Here is a 27,217-nt window from a genome sequence, read left to right on the forward strand (position 1 = left end):
CAACCAAGACAAAATGGACAAATTCCTTGAAAAACAGACTACTAACATGCATTGATGAGAAAATAACCTGAATTGTCCTATATCTCATGAATAAATTGAATTCATGGTTGAGAATCTTCCAATAAAGAAAACTTCAGGCCTAGATAGCCTTATTAGTAAATTCTACCAAACATCTAAAGAAATAAAAACAATTCTATAAAAACTTGTCTAGAAAATAGGAACAGGAACACATATCAGTATCTTATGCAAACAGGATTAAACATGCCACTAAAACCGGACAAGGACATCAAAGAAAAAGACCAATATTCTTCCTGCATGTGTATGTAAAAAATTAGACAAAGTAAGTTTTGAGTAAACTGGGAAAAAAAAAAAAAAAAAGCCCAAACCTCAAAACACTTTAAATAAAGCAGTGAGCAAACTACATTTATCCAGTTGTCATATTTTAAGTAAGATACATACTAACAAGAAATTTTATGAGAAGCTAATAAACATTTTGAAATTTATATGTGTCCATTCAGGACTCTTAAATGTAATTTCACTAAAAGATTTTGTTTTATACTTGGCAAACTAAACATTTTCCAGGAACGTGACTTTCTTATATACCAAAATAAAAATTTCCAGTATGAGAATTTATGTAACCAGTTATACATTCTGCACTATTGAGGTATTTAGTATTCTTAATTGTTTTTATTTTAGAAGAAAGGTTAAGATCTGTTTCATAACTATTTTATTTTTTTGTTTTATGATGGCTCCTTCCACATGGCACATAGTAGACATTTAGTATTTGTTACTACTGAAGGGATAAGGACTAAACTTGGCCTTTATGATGTTAATAATCCAGTAAATACCAGATTCAACTAGGCACTGAAACCAATTAAGTATCTTTCAAATCTTCCACTCCCCTTTGGTTACTGCCAGGCCTGAACATTTCTCAGGATCACTGACATAACATCCCAGAATCCTTTTTATTTATTATAACTTTTTGAGATGGAGTCTCACTCTGTCACCCAGGCTGGAGTGCAGTGGTGTGATCTTGGCTCACTGCAACCTCTGCCTCCCATGTTCAAGTGATTCTCCTCTCTCAGTCTTCCAAGTAGCTGTGATTAGAGGCACACACCAACACACCTGGCTAATTTTTTATTTTTAGTAGAGATGGGGGTTTCACCATGTTGGCCATGCTGGTATTCTGACCTCAAGTGATCTGCCTGCCTTGGCCTCCCAAAGTGCTGGGATTAGAGGCGTGAGCCACCACGCCTGGCCCTCAGAATGCTTTTTAAACTGCAAACTGTGACCTATCAGCAGGCTGTAAAGTCAACTCAGAGAGTTGTGATCAGCATTTTTAAGAAATGAAAATACCACAGAAATATTAATATGCATCACATTATGAAGGATAACTATTCTATGAAACTTGTTTCAGAGATATATACACACATATACATAAAGATAGACATTATTTGTGTATTCACAGAGTCCACAAATGTCCTTATGTGTTTAAATTTTTTTAAACATTTACTTCCATATACAATCTAAACAATCTGCTAAGTGTGGTAGAGGTAATTTATATGCCATTTAGCACAGTCCAATACAGGAATGTCCACTTGTATTTTGTGAAAATTTGGAAATAGTTATTTAAATTTTTAACCCATAAATGAGACAAATATTGACAGTTTTATTTAAATACTAAATACTTTGCTTTCTGCAAATTATTCTTATATACATGTGAATTTATTAAAAATGTGAAATGCATAGAAACTTTATGCATCCTTATATATGGCACGTATATACTGAGTGGTCATCATGTAAAATGTATTCAACAAAAAATGAGGGTTGGGTGTGATGGCACATGGCTGTAATGTCAGCACTTTGGTAAGCAGAGGTGGGTGGATCACTTGAGCTCAGGAGTTCGAGACCAGCCTGGGCAACATGGTGAAACCCTGCCTCTGCAAAAAATACAAAAACTAGCCAGGTATAGTGGCTTATGCCTGTAGTCCCAGCTACTTGGGAGGCTGAGGTGGGAAGATTGCTTGAGCCTGGGAGGAGGAGGTTGCAGCGAGTTGAGATGGCATCACTGCACTCTCGCCTGGGTAACAGAGAATGAGCCTGTCTAAACAAACAAAAAAAATTGTGTTCAAGAGTGTAAAAGCCATTTTCCAGTCTTGCCAAATAATTCATTCTTAATGGCAACTGGAAGATCTTTCCAAAATGACTATCCAATCAAGTTACTCTTCTATTTATAATTGCTCCATAATTTTCCAAACCCTCCGACATAAAATCTAACTCCTTTATATCATGCAACACCCTATATAATCTTAACATACTGATTTTTCCAGCTTTATCTTTTGTCACTGGCACATTCAAAGATCAGGTGTATTATGCTATGCAAGATTTCTAAAATATGCCATCCTACTATGGTTTCATGTCTTTATACACAATTTCCTACCACCTTATTATATTCAGACCCCTGTAATTTAAGTATTGAACAAAGGAAAAGCGGGCCACAAAAGAATGGCCTGAGAAATATGAAGAGGCCACGAGAAAGCTAAGAGATGAAATTTCAGAAGAGAAAAGTTTAGGGAAGAAATGGACAACAGCTGAGAGAACCAATATGACTGGCTTTTAAAAAGTGTCAAAATGATAAGAAAATTGGTCTGAAATTTTATACTTTGTAGGTTGAAAAGTGAATGGGAAATATAAAAGTAGAGATTTGAAAGTTTGGTTAAGGAATTATAAGGATTAGATAATAAGTAGGTAGGGACGTGGGATCAAGGCAGGTTTTACTGTATTTGTATTAAAGGATCGAAAAGGCCTGAATCTGTATAGATGCTTCAAAGAAGCAACAAGGAAAAAGAAAGAGACTGAAGATAATGGGAACATTAGGTTTAACAGAATATAACAACCAATGTGGTTAACAAGTACTTCAAGGTAGCCATGCTAAAACAAGATTTTGTTATACCACCATCTAGAGCAGTTGAAAAGTAGCATAGTAACTTTTATACAGTAGGCTGATTTGTGTTTTTCTACAGAATAAACAAAAGTACCTGTTACAAAACAGCAGTAAAAAAAAAGGGGGCTGGGGAAGCGACATATGCCACTATTCCGGAAACAACTTTTACCTGGTGAGAACAACCATAAAATTAAATGACACACGATTTATTTGAATAACAGAAACAGGCACATAGTACACAGGCTTGTCCCTAGGATATTTTCTTTTTGGCAAGAAAAATTTACAAATACATTAAGTTAAAAAAACCAAGCTTGGTCACTTTAAAAATTTAGTTTAAAATTTAAAAAAGAAAACATACCCCATCTCTTACTGAAGTACTTGATTTCTTGAGTAAATACAACTCTTTTTTCTTTTGTTCAATGTAGTATCTTATGTCTTTATTAAAAGAAAGAAGATTTTAAGATTAGCAATTTTACTTTTGGAATTAAACAGTCATTTTCTTTTTTGTAGTTAAATTAGATAAAGAATTTACTATTATAGGTATCCCTTATGTTATGGTCTGAATGTTTGTCTCCTCTAAAAGTCATGTTGAAATTTAATCCTCTCTATGATAGTACTTACTTAGAGGATGGACCTCTAACAGGGGATTAATGGGTTAACGGATTAATGGGTTATCATGGGAGTGGACCTGATGTCTTTATAAGAGGAGGAAGAGACCTGAGTGAACACACTCAGCCCCTCAATCATGTGATACCCTGTACTGCCTCAGGACTCTGCAGAGTCTCCGCCAGCAAAAAGGCCCTCACCAGATGCAGCCCTTTGAACTTGGACTTCTTAGTCTCCATAACTGTAAAAAAACAAATTCCTTTTCTTTGTACATTACCCAGTTTCAGGTATTCTGTTATAAGCAAGAGGAAATAGATTAAGACACCCTTGCTATCAAAATTCCACCAGGTAAAGTCAGGAACCAAAGGACAGACATGGACACTTATAACAAATATTGTCAAAAAAAAAAATTATAAAATCCTTACCATCAATATGAAGAATTTTTACTCCCCATGATAAGGCATTTGATAATATACTATTTGAAGGAATAAAATCCTGTTAAAAAAAAAAGTTTTATAGTTGTTTAAGGAAATTAAGATGACCTAAATTTAGTAAACACTCAACTATTTGAAGCTTAATGTCACTAAGGTGCTTATTTATAACAGACCCTATAGAGTTACAATAGCCAGGACACCAAGATTTTCTTTTGGATTTTCTAAAATCAATCCCACTTTATACCAACATCCTTGACGATGTAATATATAAGGCAAGTTTCAAGTTTCCAGTAATATTTTAAAAGGCCAGAAGATGGGGATATTTCTCCATGAAAAGTTAAGTTCCGTACTTTGTAAAATAAAATACATGCTGAGATGCAGGCTTTTGCCTAAAAATGTTGAAAAGATAGTTTCAGGAATATCTGTAATTTCCAGTTGAGTTTTTAGTAACAAAATGTACAATGTGAATTTTTATAGTTCTACTTACATGGTCCTTGATAGCTTTTTCAACTAATAATTTTCCTCTACTTAAACACACCTATAAAAAGATCAGAAAAATTTAAAACATAGTGCTTAACTGGAGAACAGGTTAAAAAGGTTAAAGCAGCTAAGAAAAATTTTATTTGTATAAGTCTTAATGGCTATCAACATAAATATGTGGTCAAAAGTGATTTCTTTTGAGTCTCGTATTAAAAAGTTTCTTTCTCTTTTTTGGGTGACCTCTTTGGTTTTGTAGTAAATTCTATTCAACATGAGAAATAAAATAGCTAGGTTTCACTGGAATTCTTTATCTATAATTAGTTGGTTTACATTTTGTTTCCTATTAAATCAAAGATTTAAGGAAAAAAACAAATCGTATATACTGTTTTTACATGTTATTTCACTTTATTTATTTTTTTCTTTTTGGGAAATGAAATCTCCCTCTGTCGCCCAAGCTGGAGGGCAGTGGTACAATCTCAGCTCACTGCAACCTCAGCCTCCCAGGTTCAAGCAATTCTCCTGCCTCAGTCTCCTGAGTAGCTGGGACTACAGGCATGTGCCACCATGCCCAGGTAGTTTTTTTATTTTTTTTTAGTAGACAAGGGGTTTCACCATGTTGGTCAAGCTGGTCTCGTACTCCTGACCTCATGATCTACCCGCCTTCGCCTCCCAAAGTGCTGCAATTACAGACATGAGCTACCATACCCAGCCGTTACTTTACTTTTTAAATAAATTTAAATTTCAACTGGGAAAACTAGTTGAAATACCATAAGGAACAATTAATTTGGAATTGATGGTGTATGGTCTCCTTGTTCCAAAAAAGTATTAACTCAGAGAATGCATGGTCCTTCCTTGGTCTCTTTTCCCTTCTTCTTCTACGTATTATATCTCTTTTTTTCTAGTATCTCCTTTGTGACTCATTTCTTCCATTTTCTCCTCATTTTCCCTGATTTTCAAATGGCTTTAACAGGTAAGTTGAGGAGGATATATTAAAATGATAATTTAATTACATTTCAACCTAAAAACTGAGATAAACATTTTATCTGTCATTTTATCTTATCCCACCTCACACCCAGTTAAATCAATTTAATTTGTCCTTCTTTGCCTCTTCCAATTTATTGGCAATGGAGTGGTAGGGATGTGATTTCAGTAATTCTAGAATAAGGGCTGGCAACCTTTTTATGCAAAGGACCAGAGAGTACACATTTTAAGCTTTGTTGGCCACATGGACACTACAGCAACTATTCAATTCTGCCTAAAACACAAAAACAACTACAAATTATACCTAAACTAACAGATATGGCTGTGTTCCAATAAAACATTATGGACAATGAAATCTGAATTTCATAAAATTTCTACTTGTCACAAAACATTCTTTTGATGTTTTTACACAACCATTTGAAAATGTAAAAACCATGTTTAACATGTAGGCTGTAAAAAAAAGCAACAGACTGCATTTGGCCCATAGGCCAGAGTTTGCTGACCCCTGCTCTGAAAATAAAAAAGATTTCCATTTCCTAAGAATGATCTACTGTTAACTCTTTAGTCGTAAATTACTCTGAGAACTATAAGCCATCCCTAAATACAAGGGTATACCCAAGAAATCAGAGTATGATTCCACAAGTACTATTAGGAAAAAACCACCTTTCTAAAAGACAGAAACCTTATTAAGGACTGAAGAGTCACACACAATGTGGCTTTGCAAATGTTCTACATAAGTAAACTCTACTCCACCTTGCTATTGAAATTCATGAGATCTTCAGCTATAACTCTTCTGAGTTTCAAAGCATATTTAAAGAGACTTACTGTATCTGGTGACTTAAATGAACTTCCATCATGGCTGGGATGAGGTGAAGTGGTTTCTGCAGTATATGCAGATTCTGGACTTGGTACAGGAGATATTCGACCCAAGGTTTGTGCAAATTTAGCTTCCTTCTTATTTGAAATAAGATAACTGATATCTTTGCTGAGAAATTCTTCAACTCGCTAGAAGAAAACAAAGTATTTTAATTTATAATTTTTTTTTAAGAAACACAGTCTTACTCTGTTATCCAGGCTAGAGTGCAGAGGTGTGATCATAGCTGACTGCTGACTGCACCCTCAACCCCCTGTTCTCAAGCAATCCTCCCACCTCAGCCTTCCGAGTAGCTGGGACTATAGGCACATGCCACCAATGTATTTTTAACTAGGTCATAAAAGCCATAAACTGTTTCATATGCCAAGCACAGTACAAAATTCCAATTTGAAGCAGTCTATTGTTTTGTAAATTGGTGGTTTTTATACTGTACTTTTCTGAACGTAGAATTCTGAGGAAGTATAACATCAGCTCCTATAACAGCACAACAGCACCATGTGCTAGGATACTACTCTTAAATACTTTTTATATATGCTAATTAACTTAATCTATGGAACAGCCTCATGATACTATCTATATTTTCTGCAGGAGGAAAAAAGAGGTGACTTGCTTAATGTTATCTCAATAGCAAATAATATAATTTGAACATAGGCATTCTAACTCAAGCCCATGATCTAAAGCAGCAGTGTCCAGTACAACTTACCTAAGCACTTGAAATAACCTTGGGAGTGTAATTAAGCCACTGAATTTTTTGTTTCTTAAGAGATGGGGTCTTGTCATGTTGCCCAGGTTGGCCTTGAACTCCTGAGATTAAGAGAGCCTTCTGCCTCAGTCTCCCAAGTACCTGAGAGTACAGGCACATACTACCGTGCCTAGCTCAAACCACCAATTTTTAAATTTGATTTCATTTTAAAGACTTTAAGTAGCCACATGTCACTGATGGCTACCATAGCAGACAGTATGAGTCTGATTATTAAGTTATTACAACTTCCCTTGAGGCTTCAACTTACAGGATGGAGGGAACCTTAGCCCTTAAAGAGTATAAGATTGTTTGAAAAGAATGACTTCAATAAAGTGTTTGAAAACCACTGCCTAAATATCTGAATTTACTTGTAAACACATGTACCAAAGTGAAGGTTATTGAAGATCGCCAGGGTCAGGAAAATAAAAATAGGTAGAAGTAAATACTAAGTAGAATACAAGTATTTATATTAGAAAAATATATAGTATGTTATACAAAAATCCACTAAGCAGAAGTAAATTGTTATCATTAATAAGCAGTAACAATTTACATCCATGAAAGACTTTGTAAAATATTGTAAGTAGCTGTATCTAATTCCTATAGTATCTCACGCTCTAAATGAGGGACAATACAAATGAAGTCAAGTGTTTAACAGATAAGTTAACTTCATCTAAGCATTAAGCAGAATTTGCTACTGAGACCAATGGACTTCGTGGTTAGGTGCAAATAATTTCTTTTCTGACCAACATTCATTTTCATTGACCTGTAAATAATGTACCTACATTTATTTATTCTAGGGATTACAGACTCAAATACCTACAAGGGCCAGGCAATAATATAAATGAACAATTCACACATCAAATACTGCCTTCAGTTTCATAAATATGAGGCCCTAGCAATGCCAGAGGTTCTAATTTTTCATAAGAAACCCAATCTCTGTGACAAAGATAAAATTTACCATTTTAACCAGTTTTAAGTGTACAATTTAGCAGCAGTAAGGACATTCACATTATGCAACCATCACTACTAAAACATTTACATAACTTTTCCATCATCCCAAACTGAAAGTCTGTACCCATTAAACAATAACTCCTCATTCCTCATTTTTCCCAGCCCCTCGTAACTTTTATTCTACTTTCCATTTCTGAATTTGGCTATTCTAGGTAACTAATATAATGGAATCCTACATTTGTTCTTTTGTAACTGGCTTCCTTCACTTAGCACAATGTTTTTTGTGGTTCACCAATGTTGTAGCATGTGTTAGAATTTCACTCCTTTTTAAAGCTGAATAATATTCCATTGTATGTACATACAACCTTTTCTTTATCTACTGTTGGACATTTGGGCTGTTCCCACCTTTTGGCTATTGTGAATAATAAATATCTTGGAGACCCTGCTTTCAATTCTTTTGGATGTATCGTCAGAAATGGAATTGCAGGAACACATAGTAATTCAATTTTTTACTTTTTTTCAGAAACCACCCATGTATTTTATATGGTGGCTATATCATTTTACACTACCACTCAGAGTGCAAAAGGATTCTACTTCTTCAAATCCTTGTTAACACTTGTTGTTTTCTGATTAATAGTAACCATGCTAACAGGTGTTAAGTAGTTACTGATTGACATTTCCCTAATGATCAGTGATGCTGAACATTTTTCATGTGCTTATCTGCCATTAGTATATCTTCTTTGAGTAAATGTCTTTTCAGGTCCTCGGCCTATTTTTAAATTGGGCCATTTGTCCTTTTGTTCTTGGGTCACAGAAGTGCTTTATACAGGTATTCTGGATATTAATCCCTTAGCAGATGTATAATTTACAAAGATTTCCTGCAATTCTTTGGGTCTTTTCACTCTCTCAAAAATGTCCTTTGAGGCACAAAAGTTCTTAATCCTGATGAAGTCCAATTTTATGCTTTTCATTTGTTGCACATGATTTTGGTATCATATCCAAGAAATCACCGCTAAATCCAACGTCATGAAGACTTCTCCCTATATTTTCCGCTAAGAGTTTTAGTTTTTACAAATATATCTCAGATCCATTTTGAGCTCATTTACACATATGACAGTAAAGGTCCAGCTTTATTCTTCTGCATGTGAATATCCAGTTTTCCCAGCACCAGCTGTTGAAAAGATCATATTTTCCCCAATGAATGGTCTTGGCACCATTCTTGAAAAATCAATTAGCCAAATATGCAAGGGTCTATTTCTGGGTTTTCTGTTCTATTCCCATTGGTCTGTATGTCTGTTCTTACGTTAGTACCACTTATTTCCTTTGGTTTTTTCATTTTCTACAGAGTTAAAACTCCTAGTACCGAATAAAACACCCTTTGCAATCTAGGCCTAATATAATTTTGTTTCCTGCCATTTCTCCCAACCACATCCTAAGCTCAAATCCCATTGCAACATTAGCAGTTGTACAAACCACACTGACATGTATTTTAAGTATGCTTTCCTCTATTTAGTATGTCTATTTTGACTTGCAAACGAGGACTTCAAGATCCAGCTCAAACTTTATCTCTGTTGATTCCTAACAGCAGTTAATCATTCCTATCTGTGTTTTAATAGCAATTTCTACATATTTCTGTGAAAGCACTGACAACACTCTAATATAAATTATGTAGTTGTCTGAGGTTCCCACTAGACTAAGTATACCTAAAGGACTTTATTTTACTTATTTTTGTATCTCCAGGATCTAAAATGGTGCTGATACACTGGAGACACTGGTGGAGTAAGTTCTGAATGAATTCTCACATGCCCAAATCTTCATCATTCTTCAAAGCTGTGTTCCAATTATGTCTGAACAAAATCCATAATTCCTCAGCTGTAACTAATCTCTCCTTCCTCTTGAAGCTCTATGTTGTATTACTAATACAATTACTTGTACCAATGTCATCTCTACCTAGATTAGAACATGAGGATAGGATGGACCTAGGATCCATTTTTAATTTTATTTTTGAGACACAGTCGCCACTCGCTGCAACCTCTGCTTCCCAGGTTCAAGAGACTCTCCTGCCTCAGCTTCCCAAGTAGCTGAGATTATTGATATGCGCCACCATGCCCAGCTAAATTTTTGTATTTTTAGTAGAGATAAGGTTTCACCATGTTGGCTGGGTTGGTCTCAAACTCCTGACCTCAATTGATCCGCCTGCCTCAGCCTCTCTAAGTGCTAGAATCACAGGCGTCAGCCACTGTGACCCACTGGATTCAGTTTTGAATCTACCAAAACACAGAGTGCACTGCACACCATACTCAAACATTTGTTGAATCAGTTTTACCAGTGTCTTCAATTTATCAGATATTGCTGAATCTATACCTTTTTAAGAGTAAACTCAAAACGTATTTTCTGATGACATCAAACCTTTTACTGTTCAAGCTAATAACGCCAAGGTATCACCCTACATTTCTGTTCCTCTCTAATTACCTTATTTTAGCCAAAACTGTTTAGACATGGACCTAACAGTGGTTGATCCCATGTCCTTAGATGGTTTTGTACTTTTCTTGCACTATTAAAAGATATTTCCCATTATATCAAAATCCACTGCTGTGCTCTCAGTGATTAAATTTGTTAGAAGCATACATGGGAGATAAATGGGGTATTAAGATGTTTCCACCGAGACTATAGAAACCAAAGTATATGAAGCGGTGAATTAGAAAGACACCAAAAGTAATGATGTGAAGAAAGATAAAATAGCTCATGTAGGAGATCTTATGGCAAAATCTTTTTTAGTGATAGTAGTAAATGTGCTGAAGACAGAAACCAGGACCTGAGGATTAAATATTAATTATAGAAAAGATAGTATGGGAACATCAGAATTCAATAAAGAAAACATTTTTTAGAGGAAAGTTAATAAATCAAATGCAGCTGAATATACAGCTTTGGATTTTTGGGGTACTTTAGTACTTCAGTTACTTCACTGGTTTACTTTGGTCATTTCAGGGTAAAGACTAAGTATGTAAAACCAAAAGGTCCCTCAACTATTACGTATGGCAGAAGCAATCCAAAATTTGTTTCTTCCAAGTACCACAGGAACTGTGGAGATAGGAGAAAGAAGGGGGCAGGGCAAGTAGTTCTTGCTTTAGCCTCTGTACTGCTGTTTTAGCCTAAGGAGTTCCCTTTTTACAGGCTTTACACTTTGAATTTCTGAATATTATTTTGTTCAAAGGGTTCAACTGATAAAAACACAAATCTAAGTATCAGTGATTTAGACCATTAGATCTAGAGTTAATGGGTTGTTCATCATGTTTGAGAAAGTTGTTGTAAACTAACAGATAGCTACTTTTTTTTTTTTGAGATGGAGTCTCACTCTGTCGCCCTGGCTGGAGTGCAGTGGCACAATCTCGGCTCACTGCAACCTCTGCCTCCCAGGTTCAAGCGATTCTCTTGCCTCAGCCTCTTGAGTAGCTGGGATTACAGGCACATGCCACCATGCCCAGTTAATTGTTGTATTTTTAGTAGTGACAGGGTTTCACTATGTTGGTTAGGCTGGTCTTGAACTCCTGACCTCGTGATCTGCCTGCTTCGGCCTCCCAAAGTGCTGGGACTACAGGCCTGAGCTACCACACTCGGCCAGATAGCTGTTTTGCTTTGTTTTGTTTGAGACAGGGTCTCACTCTGTTACCCAGGCTGGAATGCAGTGGCACAACCTTAGCTCACTGCAGTCCGCCTCCTGGGTTCAAATGATTCTCATGCCTTGGCCTCCCAAGTAGCTGGGACTACAGGCATGTGTCACCATGCCTGGCTAATTTTTGCATTTTTTAGTAGACATGGAGTTTTGCCATGTTGCCCAGGCTGGTCTGGAACTCCTGGCCTCAAGCAATCTACCTGCCTTGGCCTCCTAAAGAGCTAGGATTATAGGTGTGAATTACCAGCCAGATAGCTATTTTGTAGCCACTGGTGGCTAGAGGAACAGAATGGTGCAGGCAGTATGTTGCTGTGGAAATTAAGAGGCTAATACCGCTCTAACCGGGCCAGCCATTTAATTTCTCTGGACCTCAAGTACTTTTGCTTCTAAAATTAAGGGGTCTTTTTTACTCAACATCAAGGTCCTTAACACATTAAGATACTCTTAATAGGTGTATAGTCAATATGGTGGCAGGCCTAGAAGACACGGCCTTTAAGAATGTTGTCATATGGTCACTATGATAAATACTATTACAAGTATGTGACAGTGTTTAACAAAATGAATAGTAAAAAAGTAGAGTAACTTTTCAGAGATAGGTAAATAAAATACCGTATTAACAAATAGTCCCAGGAAACTTGTTAGCACATGTTCTTCTGAAAAGTTTCCAGTCTGGGAATCAGATGAGCCCGGTGGCTCATGCCTATAATCCCAGCACATTAGAAGCCTGAGGTGGGCAGATCACTTGAGGTCAGAAGTTTGAGACCAGCCTAGGCAACATGGTGAAACCCTGGCTCTACTAAAATACAATTACCTAGGCGTGGTGGCTCATGTCTGTAATCCTAGCTACTCTGGAGGCAGAGGCTGAGGCACTAGATCACTTGAACCTGGGAGACAGAGGTTGCAATGAGCCAAGATTGCACCACTGCACTCCAGCCTGGGCCACAGAATGAGATTGTCTCAAAATAAAAATAAAATGAAAAGTTACTAGTCTGAGAATGAAAGGGATCAGTTTAGACATTCAAAGATGCAGACCTTCAGAAAGTCAAAGTCCAGCATGAACCTTTTAAATAGGAAAAAATCTTAATTACCTCATTTGCTAAAATTCAGCCAATATTAACCTTAATCCTATCAAGGTCCTGGATTTTGCCTGAATTTTCTAATTTCCCAATCATCTAATCAGTGTATAAGGTAGGAAAGAAGGTATTCCAGATTCTTAATCCAAATGTCTATTCCTTTAATAACATCCGTTCTGTTGAAACACCATCTGTATCACTCAAGAACAATTTTAACTCTGTGTGGTTTGCATGGGTTGTTTTCTGTAATAACATTCTCAACTGTTACACTAGTCCAGACAAACTTATGTAGCTCCCCAAGATTCACAATCAAGAAGTTGCTGCTATCTGGAGGACGTGCCAACATTACAGTGAGCAGTCAATGAGCAGTTCCGCTAAGACAAGGAAGTCTTATTTCTTATGCTCTGGGAACTTTATACTAGACTGCTGATCAGAGAAACCTGAAAGTTTTGTCAGGCTACAAAACGTTAAAGCAAATGGTTTTTCATTAATGATAAACAGCTGATACAAATGTTAAACTTGGTGCCAACAGAAGGTTTAAGTTTTCCAAAATGGAAAATTAAGATGATTACATAGTAGAAAGTATTAGTTACAAATTTTTCCTTCTATGCCAGTGTATGGTTTTCACTTACCCCTCCCAGATCCTTAATGTCCTTTTGTAGTTTTTCAGATATGGTGACAGAAGGTAAGTCAAGGTAAAATACTTTTCCCCAAAGTGGTTTATATTTGGATTTTTCTGGTCTGTTATCAGTTTTCAGATATTTCAAAGATGGTCTGTTTTTTTCATTTTTGATTTGGATTCCACCTGCTATTGAAGATGTTGAGAATCAGATGTTTTATACAGACAACACTTTTACCATTTTAAAAATATTTTATTACACAATAATATTACAGAAAAAAGTTACAATCCTACCAATTTTAAGTCATTAGCATTTAAATATATTTCTTTGTAGTTCTGCTTAGCATAGAGGCAAAATACTCTACATACTTTCACAGACTGTATATTGTTAAATAATACTTGACTCAGCAAGAAATATTGGTGTGTTTATTCCTGAAGCACGGAACTATATAAAACTCTTTGGAAAGATTTTCTTCTTTAAGATGCAAACTTCACAGCGGTATTTAAAACTCAACTGTTTATTGAGCATCTGCCATTCTACTGAACATTCAAAACTGGTGCTTAAACTTCATTTAGCAATGCGAGAAACCTGTTACCCAGAATAACCTAGTCTTCAAGGGTTTTGGACTGCTCAAGTTTTAGTTTAATGTGAAGTTTGTCTACATAATAGCTACTAAATGGGCCATTTCACATACAATTTGTCTATGTATTAAGAACTTAACGGTCCATTATGAAGAACTAAATCACCATTCATTTCATTATTTTCATTAAAAACTGATCTGTGATCCAAGCAACCGCTTTATAAATTTTTAAAACGCAGTCTGTTCTTAAATTGGTAGTTACTATACACACACAAACACCTGTTTAAAAAAACTTAGGTGCTGGAATGTTTCACCAAATAAAGTAATTGAAAATGGAAATTTGCTTTTGTTTCCTTGTTTGTAATGTTGAAACCAGCAATGAGGTGTCTGCAATACAAATGCTTTCCCGCAACTTTATGAGTAAAGGAAAACAAACTTTTAAGAGTGAGACCAAAAACCCACTCAAAATCATCCAATCTAATCCTGAAGCGAAAAGCCACGAGCGCGTCTGACTTTAAATTGAGGATGCAATCCGTCGCCCCCAAGGGCCCGGGCGGAGGCGCAGCATCTGCGGGAGCCGAAGGAAACAGCGCCGCAGCCCCGGCGAAGTCCCGGATCTGCACATTGTTTGCTAGTTTTCAACCCAAGGCACGACTGGAAATAAATCTGGGACCGCCGCTGTAAAGGGCAGAGCGCGTGAGAGGCCGGGCCGGGATCCGTTCCTTCTCGGGCAAAACACTGATCGGAGACCTTTCCTTCAGACCCCAGAGTGCGGTCAGAAAAAAAAAGCTGAGGACCTGGCGGGAGAACTCTGAAGAATCAATGGTGGAACCACGAGGGGAGGAAAGGATTAAAGGGACTGCAGGCGGAGGAGGGGCTTCTTACCCTGGAAATGTCCTTTACTCTGGATCCTCATGGCTCCGGAGTTCATGGCAGCCGCCCGGCACCTACATGCTGGGTCCGCAGAAAGTGTGGCGCCGGGCGGCCGCGAAAGCACGGCTTCCCCAGGCCAGTTGACAGGACGGCCTCCTCTCTCCTTCCGCCACCTACGGCCTCCACGCAGTAGAGATACCACGTCTACGGGTCGGGTTTCCGGGGCTGGATCCCGCTCCAAACCGCTAAGGAGGAAGGCGCAAAGCACAAACGAGTGGGCTGCGGCGGTTGAAGATTTGAAAACGCGTCACGCGGCCGCGGCGCGTATACGCGCGCCCCGCCCCGTCTCACGCCGCGCGTCGTGCCCCGCCTCGCGCTCGCCCCACGTGCCCGCCCTCTCGCGTCGCGCGCCCCGCCCCCTCACGGCTCTGTCTTCTCGTGTCTCGCTCCGCCCCGCAGGACGTGCCTCCGCCTTTGCCCCGCCCCCATTCCGGTGTCCTCTTACTCAAAGACGCCGGCTCTCCGTCCGCCGCTTCGGATAGTGGCGCAGCCCCAGAGAGTAGGCGCGGCTCTGTGTTGCCCAAACCTAGTAGATGCAATTAGCGCCGGAGGCCTGCCCAGCCAGTCACCAGGGTTATTCCCGCCTTCTAGGTTTGCCAGGACCGCCGGCCCTCCAGCTGCCTTCTCCCCCAGGTATGCTAATTTTTCACGGGTCGGACGTCGGGGAGGCAGAAGGCGAGGGGCTTTGGCAGAGCCCGGACTCAGCTCCGGCCGCAACTGCGGCCGCAGCCCTTGCTCAGCGCGCCCAGGGTCGCACATCGAGCGGGGTTTTCCTGCGGTCACTGACGACTCCGCGGGCTGAGGACAGGCTGCAGAGGGACTTGCGGGAGTGAGAGCGGCCCCCGGGGGCGTCGGAGGGAGGGTCGGTCCGGGCGGCCTCCAGCCCGGACGGCAGCACCGCCCCAGGACGCGTCCAGGTCACTTTGTGCCCTTTGGTACGTGGCTGTTTGCGCTGCTCTGCTGAGTTTTATTGTATCCAGACCCGTTTTCGTTTAGTTGTAAGTTTATTTCAACAATAATAGAGTAGAAAGTGAAATCTTATTTTTTTATCTGTAAAACAGAGATTAAATATCAAATGAAAATGCTTGTGAATATATTTTAATTTTATAAGTTGGACTATGCCTCGCCAAAAAAGAAAAAAATTGTTTCTTCAGGAGGAAAAGGATATTTTGTACTATTTTGCATTTCTCTACTCCAGGCCATAATAGGCACTCATGTAATGGTTGATTTATTTACCTAGTAGCTCAGGGAAATCAGAGAGTGTCACCGTTACCATTTTGCAAGTAGGTACCTCAAAGAATAGACAAGGGTGGGTTGTGACAACGTTAGCTGGAGAACGCAGAGAACAGGTTTGCTAAGGGAAATGAAAGTCTGGTTTTAGATAGGTTTATGTTGAAGGGCCTGGGGCGACAATCATGGAACTATGTTTATGAGACAGTTAAAGATGTTTATGACTAGAGAGAAATGTCTAGGAGAAGTGGACATGGGAAGGAAAAATAGAGATTGATTTGATATCTCTCAAATAAAATATTTCTACTTCTCAAGGTCTGTTGATGTCAATCATGGGGCAATTCATAAGAGGTTAACAGATCTTGAGTGGTGGAAGGAAGTGTAGTTTGAGTAAGCATATTCAATATTGTAATTTCTATGGGAAAAAGAACTTATTTTCAAAATAAAAGCTACAGAGACAGCACAAAGTTTATATTTACAGAAAGATTTAAAAAGTTGGGAAGCACTAATATAGAATGTAGTTAAAGCTTTGGGAGGAAATGAATTTGCCAAGGAGAGCATGTGAAATAACATTATAAGCCGTGGTTGATAAAATAGTGTAAGAGATGGAGAAAATGCCACAGAATTGGGAAGAGACTGCAAACATTGGAATCATATGGGCTTCACTAACTACTTGGCCTCTGGGTAATTTTGACCTTCAATTTTAATTTGTTAAAAAGGGGTGATACTTCTCAGGGATGTTGTGAGGATTAAATGGACATTTTTGAATGCTCAGTACAGTGCCTGGCACAGAGAAGAGTTCCGTAATTACTATCGTTCTATTGAACTCTGTACCAGTTCCTTCATCCCCAGGGCGGATAAGGCTAAGACTTGAAAAGTAAGTATTTGATTTTGGTGTTTCAGGTATCATTGGTTTCCTTAACGGTAATTTCAGTAGGTGGCAGACATAAGTACAATACTAGATAAAAATGATACGCTTGACGTTCAGACAGATTGAGTGTACTCTTTCAAAAAACAATTTGTTATTGTGGGAAAGTATAATGAAGGGAAGACTGGCTCTTTGGAAGGTTTAGAGGATGTGGGAAAGATTTAAGCATGTTTCTATTAAGGAAAATTTTTTTTTTAACCAAGTAAGTCCATTTTATGTTCCAGTGAAATTTGAGTTATGTGTCTTATTTACCGTGACCGTGACGTGACAAGCAAGGACAGTAACATAGTTGCACCCTATGCCTTTAGACTCACCCTCGACTGCCCTGAAGATAGTGATGCCAAGCAGTAAATAAGCAGAAAGTCTGCTTTACTCGACAGTGAGTAATTTTCTAATCTATCATCCCAGATTAGTTTTTAAAAATATTACTGGAACCTAAATCTTTTCGTAGCCACGGAAAGGACTTGGTTATATATCTACAGTCAGTAAGGATAGAAACCTCTTTTATATTGTCCAATAATCAGGTTTGTTGGTAAGAGAATGGGGTTTGTCTTAAAGATCTTGAAAATGTGCTTGAAAGGTGGATGAAGGGTAGACATTCAAGAAGTGAATGGGGGCAGAGTTATTTATGGTGAGAAACTTTGTTATATTAGGTAAAATTTGAGAACATTGAGCAGAATCATGGTCTAATTAAATGAATATGTGGCTGTGAATCAAGAGAAATTAATTGTATTTATTACTGGTCCTAACCTTAACTGGTTTTATGACCTTGGGCAAATGTTAACCTTTCTGGCCTGGTGCGGTGGCTCACACCTGTAATCCCAGCACTTTGGGAGGCCGAGGTGGTTGGATCACGAGGTCAGGAGTTCAAGAGCAGCCTGGCCAACATGTTGAAACCCCAGCTGTACTAAAAATACAAAAATTAGCCACACATGGTGGCGTGCCAGCCACTCGGGAGGCTGAGTCAGGAGAATCGCTTGAACCCGGGAGGCAGAGGTTGCAGTGAGCTGAGATCGTGCCATTGCACTCCAGCCTGGGCAACAAAAGCGAGACTCCGCCTTAAAAAAAAAAAGTTAACCTTTCTATGCTAGAATTTCCTTATCTATAAGTGAAGTTAATACTGGTGAGTCTACTCCCCAACTTTTTGTGATTATCAGACTAGACCTAATCTGATCTTTCAGATTACCTCACACATATCCAAATATAAATTTTTTATTCTAGAATCTAGACAAATTAAATTTGTAATACTTATTTTGTTTTTTTCTTTCTTTTGCCTAAGCCTCTTCACCTGGCTAGGCAGTTATTTTTTCCTGTCTATAGCAAACCTAGCTTTAGATTCAGCCTTTATCTCCTGCTCATTTGGGTCTTGAATAATAATCATTCCTGTTTGATTCATTTGCCAGCTATATATGTTGTCTTCTGAAATGTGTTCTGTTTCTATTTTTATTATTTAATTTTCACATTTCATTGTCTCACTATCCTGGTGAATTGAAGGGCCTAAGGTTGTGTATAATGTTAAATTCTTCGTTTTGGAGGCTAAGTATATGAAAGGATAGGACTGGTTAGTGGCTGTGGCACTGAAGTTAGTGTCTCAGGTGAATGTGGGCTGGGAAACAAGGGTAAATTCAGTATTATCAAGCCCTTCAACACCTCCTAAGTGAAGGATCAAAATTGGAGATTCCGGGCAAGGTGACTCACACCTGTAATACCAGCACTTTTGGAGGCCGTGGTGGGAAGATCACTTGATCCCAGGAGTTTGAGGCCAACCTGGGCGACATAGGGAGACCCTGTCTCTACAGAAAATGAAAAAATTAGCCAGTAAGGATGGTGCACACCAGTGGTCCCAGCTACTTGGAAGGCCAAGGTGGGAAGATCACTTGAGCCCAGGAGTCTAGCAGTGAGCTACAATTGGCCACTGTAGTTCAGAGTGAGACCTTCTTGCCAAAAAAAAAAAAAAAAGGTGCGGGGGCAAGACAGGAGGATTCAAAATTTGGGAATACGGGGAGTGGATGCCCTGAAACAATGTAATTCAGAGGCTACTATAGATGATGAACTAGTTTAGAGGTTATATCTTACATACTGAATTAAATTGTAGATTCCTTTAGGGTGGTATGACACACATATTTGGCCATGGCTGTAAAATAATCTACCTACCTGCCCCATTTCCTGCTTTCCTTCTGTATTGATTGAGCACTAACAATGTGCTATGCCCAGTGAAGCTTGTTTACTTTTATACCCGTAGAAGGCTTATCGTATAAAATTTAAAAATTTTCAAACATTTACAGTCCACATGCAATAAAGCACAGCCATTGTAGACATTATATATCTTAATATGAATTGATGAATTCTAACAAATATGTATAACCATGTAATTAACACGAAAATGAAATTACAAAACATTTTGTCATCTCAGAAGAATGCTTAATTCTTTCCAGTCTTCCTTCTCCCACCAGAAGTAATCAGTCTTCTTCTGATTTTTATTATCATAGAATGGTTAATGGTTTTCCCTGTATTTCAGCATAATATAAATGGAATCATATAATCTGTACATTTGGGGTTATAATTACTTTTCATATCTTTTTATGATTTATGTTGTTACATGTATCAGTAGTTCATTCTTTTTTATTGCTGAGTAGTGTTTCATTGTGTGACTATACCACAGTTTATCCATTCACCTGTTAATGGATATTTGGGTTATTTCTGTTTTTCTGGCTGTTATGGGTAATGCTGCTGTGAACATTCATACCCAAGGCTTTTTTGGACATGTATTTTTACTTCTTCCACAATTGCTGTATCATATGGTAACATAATATTTAACAGTATGGGAAATTTTTGAAGTTCTTGATTCTCTTTTCAGTACTGTATGAAGCACAGTGTTATTTGCTGGGTGTGAACTGGGATCTCATATAGTTTCAGTTTTTAAAATTCATATAAAATTTGCCATTGTAACCATTTTGAAGTATAGTATTCAGTGGCTTCCAGTATATTAACAAAGTTGTGCAACCATCACCACTGTCTAATTCCAGAACATCTTCAACACAAGAAAAAGAAGACCTCTTACCCATCAATTACTCATTCTCATTTCTCCTCTCTCCTCAGCCCCTGGTAACCACTGTTCTGCTTTGTCCCTATGCATTTGCCTATTCTGAACATTTGATAGAAATATAATAGAATATATGAGTTTTTTGTGTATGGCTTTTATTGAGCATAATGTTTTCAAGGCTTATCCATTGTGTAGCATGTATCAGGTCTTCATTCATTTTTTACAGATGAATGAAACTCTCTTGTAGGGATATACCACATTTTGTTTATCCTTTCATCAGTTGAGAAATAGTTGGTTTCTTTTTATTTTTTAGCTATTAATAATAATGCTCTGAACATTTGTGTACAACTAAGTGTTAGACTATTATGTTTTCAGTTCTCTGGGATGTATACCTAGGATTATTGCTGAGAATTTCTGGGTCATATGATAATTCTGTGTTTAACGTTTTGAGGACTGCCAAACTATTTTCCACATGGCTGCAGCATTTTACATTCTCACTGGCAGTATAAAAGAGTTCCCATTTCTCCACATCCTTGTCAACACCTGTTATATTCTGTATTTTTAATTATAGCCTTCGTAGTGAATGTGCAGTGGCATCTTTTTCTGGTTTTGATTTTCATATCCCCAATGAGTTAATGATGTTGAATACTTTTTTATGTGGTTATTGGCCATTAGTATATCTTCTTTAAATATTAGGTCCCTTGCCCCTTTTCTTGAGTTTATTTTTGTTGTCATTGTTGTTTAGTTGCTAGTTCTTTTTATATTTGGATACTAGACCCTTATCAGATATATGATTTGCAAAAATTTTATTCTGTTCTATACCTGGTCTTTTCAATTTTTTGATAGTGTCCTTTGGTACATAAACTTTTTGATAAAATCTAATTTTATTTTTTCTTTTGTTACTGTTCTTTTGGTATTATATCTAGGGGGGCACTATTGCCAGATTCAGGGTCACACAGATTTATTCTTACAAGACTTCTATACTTTGCTTGCATCTTTGTCCTTGACCTACTTTGAGTTATTTTTTTGTGTATGGTGTGAGTTGAGGGGACACCTTCATTTTTCTGCATGTAGATATCCAGCTTTTCCTATTTGTTGAAAAGACTGTTCTTTTTATTATTGAATGGTTTTCAAAACCTTGTTAAAAATCAATTGACTGTAGATGTATGGGGTTGTTTTTGGACTCTCAGTTCTATTCCGTTGATCTCTGTCTCTCCTTACGTCAGTACTACACAATTTTAATTACTGTAGCTTTTTAGTAAATTTTGAAATTGGGAAGTTTTAGCACTACAAATTTGTTCTTCTTCAAGATGAGCTATTCAGGGTCTCTTAATATTCCATATGAATTCTAGGATCAGTTTATCCATTTCCACAAAAAATAGTACTTAGAGATTTGATCACAGTTGCATTGAATTTGTAGAGTATTATCATCTATACAATATGTTTTCCAGTTCATGAACACAGGATGTCTTTCCATTTATTTAGATCTTCTTTAATTTGAATAGCATTTTGTGATTTTCATTGTACAGGACTTATACCCCCTTGGTTACATTTATTCCTAAGTATTCTTTTTGATGTTATTGTAAAGGAAACTGTTTTGTTCATTGCTATTATATAGAAATACAATTGATTAATGTATATTGATCTTGTTTTCTGCAACTTTGCTGAATTTGTTAGTTTTAATAGGTTTTTGGTGGATTCTTTAGGATATTATAGATACAAAATTATATCATCTATTAGTAGAGATACTTTTACGTCTTTCTGTCAAATCTAGATGACCTTTGTTTCTTTTTATTGCCTGATTGCCTCAGCTAGAACTGCTGGTATAATGTATCACCAAAGTGATGAGAGAATGGACATACTTTTTATTTTCCTGATCTTTGGTGTAAAGCTTTCAGTCTTTCTCTGTTAAATATGATGTTATTTGTGGGTTTTTTCATAGATGTCCTTTATCAAGTTGATGAAGTTTCCATCTTTTCCTACTTTGTCACGTGTTTGTATCCTGAAAGGGTGTTGGATTTTGTCAGGTATTTTTCTGCATCAGTTGAGTTGATGATGTGTTTTTTCCCCTTCATTTAATCAGCATGGTGTATTTTGTTGATTGATTTTAATATGTTGAGCCACCCTTGTGTTCCTGGGGTAAATCTAACTTAGTCTTGATATATAATTGTTTTAATATGCAGTTGTGTTTGGTTTACTAGTGTGGTTTCTTGAGAATTGGTTTCTTGAGAATTTTTCTTGTGTTTGGTTTCTTGAGAATTTTTGCATCTCTCATACAAAGGGGATATTGGTCTCTAGTTTTCTTGTAAGGTCTTTGTCTGGCTTTGACGTCAGAGTAATGCTGTACTGGCTTCATAAAATGAATTAGAAAGTGTTCCCCCCTTTATTTTTTGAAAGAGTTTGGGAAGGATTGGTGTTAATTCCTTCTTAAATGTTGATAGAATTTACCTGTGACACCATTGGTCGTGGACCTTTCTCTCTTGGGGAGTTTTTGATTTTTTCTAGAATATTTTTCTAATAAGTATATTCAGAAGTAAAGAGACTATTGACTCAAGAAAAAATAGACTATTCATACTGGTAGTATTGTCTCCACTTTCATTCCTGATTTTAGTAATTTGAGTCATCTTTTTATTTCCTTGGCCAGTATACCTAAAAGATAGTCAATTTTGTTGATTCTTTAAACAACTTTCGATTTTATTAATTCTCTCTGTAGTTTTTATATTCTATTTTTATCCACATTTTGATTTATAGTATTTATTCCTTTTTCATCCTCATTTTGATTTATAGTATTTTTTTCCTCCTACATGCTTTGGATTTAGTTTGTTCTTTTGATAGTTTTATAGGGAGAAGTTTAGGTTATTGATTTGAGAGATCTTTCTTATTTCTTAATGTAGATTTTTATAACTATAAATTTCCCTGTGAGCCGTGTTTTGCTGCATCCCTTAAGTTTTGGTATGTTGTGTTTTCATTTTCTTTCATCTGAAGACATTTTCCAGTTTGCATTGTAATTTCTTCTTTGACTCATTGGTTGTTTGAGTATATTATTTAATTTCACATATTTGAGAATTTTCCAAATTTTCTCATTATTGATTTTACATTTTCTCTTATTTTGGTCAAAAAATGATACTTCGTATTATTTTAATTTTATAAAATGAGAATTATTTTGTGGCCTGACATATGATTTGTCTTGAAGAATGTTCCACATTCACTTCAGAAGAATATGTATTTTGCTGTTATTTGGTGGCGTGTTCAACATAAGTCTGTTAGGTCTAACTGGTTTATATGTTGTTCAAGTCTTCCTGATTGCTTGTTTATGTTTTGTCTAGTTCTATTCATTATTGAAAGTGAGATTATGAAGTTTCCAACTATTGTTGGACTATCTGTCTCTAGTTCTGTCACTTTTGCTTTGTATATTTGGGGCTCTATTTTCACATGTATATATGTTATAATTTTTATATTTTCTTGATGAATTGATTGACATCTGTATCATTACATAATATCTTTCTTTGCTATTGTCACAATTTTTGTCTTAAAGCATATTTTGTCTAATATTAGTACTACCACTCCAGTTCTCTTATAATTACCGTTTTCATAGAATGTCTTTCTTCACTTTCACATTCAGCCTGTGTTTTTAGACGACATATAGTTGGGTACTTTTAAAATTCATTCTTCTAGTCTCTACCTCTTGATTGGAGAGTTTATTTAATGAAATTATTCATGAGAGAACATATTTTTCCATTTTGCTGTTTTTTATGTCATATCATTTTATTCCTCCATTCCTTCATCATCACCTTCTTCTGTAATAGATGTGTTCTAGTGTACCGTTTTGAATTTCTTTTACAATATATATTTTAGATGTTTTCTTAATGGTTATCTTGGGAATTGCAATTCACATCAAATGTATAACAACTTAGTTCAGAATAATACCAACCTGGTTTCAATATTATACTAAACTTTTGCTCCTGTATAGTTCCATCTCCCCATCCACTTTATGTTGTTGTGATAAATTACATGTTGTTATTATAAATCACATGTAAATGATAGAAATCAATTTAGTTTTATAATTACTATTTTATGTAATTATATTTTAAGTCATATGGGAAAAAAAGTGGTGCTACTAATCAAAAATACAGTAAAAATTCAGTTACTAACTAAAAATACATTTTTACATTTACCTACATTGTTGTCTTTATTATTGTTTCATTCTTGTATGTTCAGCCTATTTGTATCTTTAAAGTGTCAAGCTGGGTGTGTTGGCTTGTATCTGTAATCTCAGCTTCTCAGGAAGCTGAGGCAGGAGAATCTCTTGAGGCCAGGAGTTTGAGACCAGCCTAGGCAACATAGTGAGACCCTGTCTCTGAAAAATATAAGATAAAATTAGCTGAGCATGGTGGTGTGTGTCTATAATCTCAGTTACTTGGGAGACTGAGGCAGGAGGATCACTTGAGCTCAGGAGTTTGCGGCTGCAATGGGCCATGCATAATCATGCCATTGCATTCCAGCTTGGGTGACAGAGTGAGGCTCTCTCATATTTTTTTTTAAAAAATCTCTGGTAGCTGAGTTATAGTTTGATTATTAATTTTTAGTCACTTTTGCCAGTCTCTGCCTTTTAGCTGTATATTTACATTTAACGAGGTGGTATTTGCCATTTTGTTACTTGTTTTCTGTATTTCATTTATACACAGGTGCTCCTCAACTTATGGGGTTACATCCCAAGAAACCCATCATAAATTGAAAATATCGTAAGTCAGAAATGCACTGAATACACCTAATCTACCGAGCATTGTAGCTTATCCTAGTCTACCTTAAACATGTTCAGGACACTTATATTAATCTACAGTAAGGCAAAATTATCTAACATAAAGCCTAAAGCCTACTTTATAATAAACTGTTGCATATCTCATGTAATTTATTGAATACTGTACTGAAAGTGAAAAATAGAAGTGGAATGGTTGTATGGATGCTCAAAGTACGATTTCTACTGAATACATATTGCTTTTGCACCATCGTAAAGTTGAAAAATATTAAGTGGCACTACTGTAAATTGGGTATTGTGTATATTGTGCTTATTTCACTCTTTACTGCCTCTTTTTATTTTAAATAGATATTATTGTATATTATTTTAATTTCATTGTTTCTTCAAATATATCTTTAAATTTTCTTAATGGTTGGCTGCGGGTTTCAATTAACATCTTAGTTTATAAAATCTAGTTCAGATTAATCCCAACATAATTTCTTTTTTATTTTTTTTAATTTTTAAAAAAATTTTTATTGTATTTTAGGTTTTGGGGTACATGTGAAGAACATGCAAGATTGTTGCATAGGTACACACATGGCAGTGTGATTTGCTGCCTTCCTCCCCATCACCTATATCTGGCATTTCTCCCCATGCTATCTCTCCCCAACTCCCCACCCCCTGCTGTCCCTCCCCTATTTCCCCCCTGACAGACCCCAGTGTGTGATGCTCCCCTCCCTATGTCCATGTGTTCTAATTGTTTAACACCCACCTGTGAGTGAGAACATGCGGTGTTTGATTTTGTGTTCTTGTGTCAGTTTGCTGAGAATGATGGTTTCCAGGTTCATCCATGTTCCTACAAAGGACACGAACTCATCGTTTTTGATGGCTGCATAACATTCTATGGTGTATATGTGCCACATTTTCCCTGTCCAGTCTATCATCGATGGGCATTTGGGTTGGTTCCAAGTCTTTGCTATTGTAAACAGTGCTGCAATGAACATTCGTGTGCATGTGTCCTTTTAGTAGAACGATTTATAATCCTTTGGATATATACCCAGTAATGGGATTGCTGGGTCAAATGGCATGTCTATTTCTAGGTCCTTGAGGACTTGCCACACTGTCTTCCACAATGGTTGAACTAATTTACACTCCCACCAACAGTGTAAAAGTGTTCCTATTTCTCTGCATCCTCTCCAGCATCTGTTGTCTCCAGCTTTTTTAATGATCGCCATTCTAACTGGCGTGAGATGGTATCTCAATGTCGTTTTGATTTGCATTTCTCTAATGACCAGTGATGATGAGCATTTTTTCATATGTTTATTGGCTTCATGTATGTCTTCTTTTGTAAAGTGTCTGTTCATATCCTTCGCCCACTTTTGAATGGGCTTGTTTGTTTTCGCCAACTTTTATCCCTTGTCCCAGGTAGCCAAAACTGATAAATTTCCCTTAAAATGTTTTTGACAAACATCCCTGGGTAGTTGTTTCTATAGCCTTGTGGAGTTCTGAGTTAAGTGAAATAAAGGCAAGTCCCTTGGACCGGTCTTTAGGCAACCACCAGACAAGTGAAAATAGACAATAACAATTCTTTGAGAACAATGTTCAGTCTACTCCTCTGGCACCAGGAATCACCTTGGGAATTCAGGCTGCTCATTAAAAATAATGGCAAAAACTGCAATTAGTTTTGTACCAACTTGATATATACATTGAGAATATTTTCTCTGGGTCTGTAGCTATCTTTTTCATTCTTAGATTGTCTTCTTTTAATGCTACTTTTTGTCTATCCTTTTCTTTTCTTTCTTTTTTTTTTTTTTTTTTTGAGACAGAGTCTCACTCTGTTGCCCAGGCTGGAGTGCAGTGGCATCATCAGCCTTGAACTCCTGGGCTCAGATGATCCTCCCAACTCAGCCTCCTGAGTACTGGCACTACAGGCAGGCATCACCAGGCCTGGCTCATTTCTAAAATTTTTGCAGAGACAGGGTCTACCTATGTTGCCTAGGCTGTAATGCTGTCTTTTTAAAGGTGATGTACATATTATCAGTCTTGCCCTTATTAGTACATATATCTTTCAGTTTTGACAAACACAGTGTAATCATCAGAAGCAAGATTCAGAACAGTTCTGTCACTTCTCCATGGCTAGGAAAAGACTATTAGTCTTTTCCTCTTCTCCACTTTAATCCTTTGGCAATCCAATCTGTTTTATTATCATTTTGCCTTTGCAATAATGCCAACTAAGTGAAACAATGGTATGTAGCCTTTTGAGTCAGGTTTCTTTTACATAGGATAATTTCTTTGAGATTCATCCCTGTTGTTGGTTGTATCAGTATTTTCTTCCTTTTTATTGCTGAGTAGTGTTCCATTTTATGCATATAAAAATTTGTGTATCCATT

The 27,217-nt window shown here is 36.9% G+C and overlaps 2 protein-coding genes across 4 annotated transcripts in view; one reads left to right on the forward strand and one right to left on the reverse strand.

Annotated features, from left to right (window-relative positions):
* Positions 1 to 15,128, reverse strand: part of DBF4 (DBF4-CDC7 kinase regulatory subunit) — a 31,652-nt gene extending 16,524 nt beyond the window's left edge. Inside the window, exons 1-6 of the mRNA XM_012450863.2 lie at positions 14,844 to 15,128; positions 13,391 to 13,566; positions 6,271 to 6,450; positions 4,472 to 4,522; positions 3,976 to 4,045; positions 3,303 to 3,379 (exon numbers count right to left, since the gene is read on the reverse strand). Of these exons, the coding sequence (XP_012306286.2) occupies positions 3,303 to 3,379; positions 3,976 to 4,045; positions 4,472 to 4,522; positions 6,271 to 6,450; positions 13,391 to 13,566; positions 14,844 to 14,889 (600 nt within the window). The 5' untranslated portion in view covers positions 14,890 to 15,128. The remainder of the gene's footprint in view (positions 1 to 3,302; positions 3,380 to 3,975; positions 4,046 to 4,471; positions 4,523 to 6,270; positions 6,451 to 13,390; positions 13,567 to 14,843) is intronic.
* Positions 15,129 to 15,335: 207 nt separating this feature from the next.
* The window catches only part of SLC25A40 (solute carrier family 25 member 40), a 53,980-nt gene continuing 42,098 nt past the window's right edge, over positions 15,336 to 27,217 (forward strand). For all 3 annotated transcript variants that reach the window (XM_064380430.1, XM_021674229.2, XM_021674231.2), the window contains exon 1: positions 15,336 to 15,524. The gene's annotated coding sequence lies outside the window, so the exon portion shown is untranslated. The remainder of the gene's footprint in view (positions 15,525 to 27,217) is intronic.

The sequence above is a fragment of the Aotus nancymaae genome, unplaced genomic scaffold (genome assembly GCF_030222135.1).
Source record: "Aotus nancymaae isolate 86718 unplaced genomic scaffold, 86718_ANA_hifiasm-v0.15.2.pri h1tg000025l, whole genome shotgun sequence".
Lineage (NCBI taxonomy): Eukaryota > Metazoa > Chordata > Mammalia > Primates > Aotidae > Aotus > Aotus nancymaae.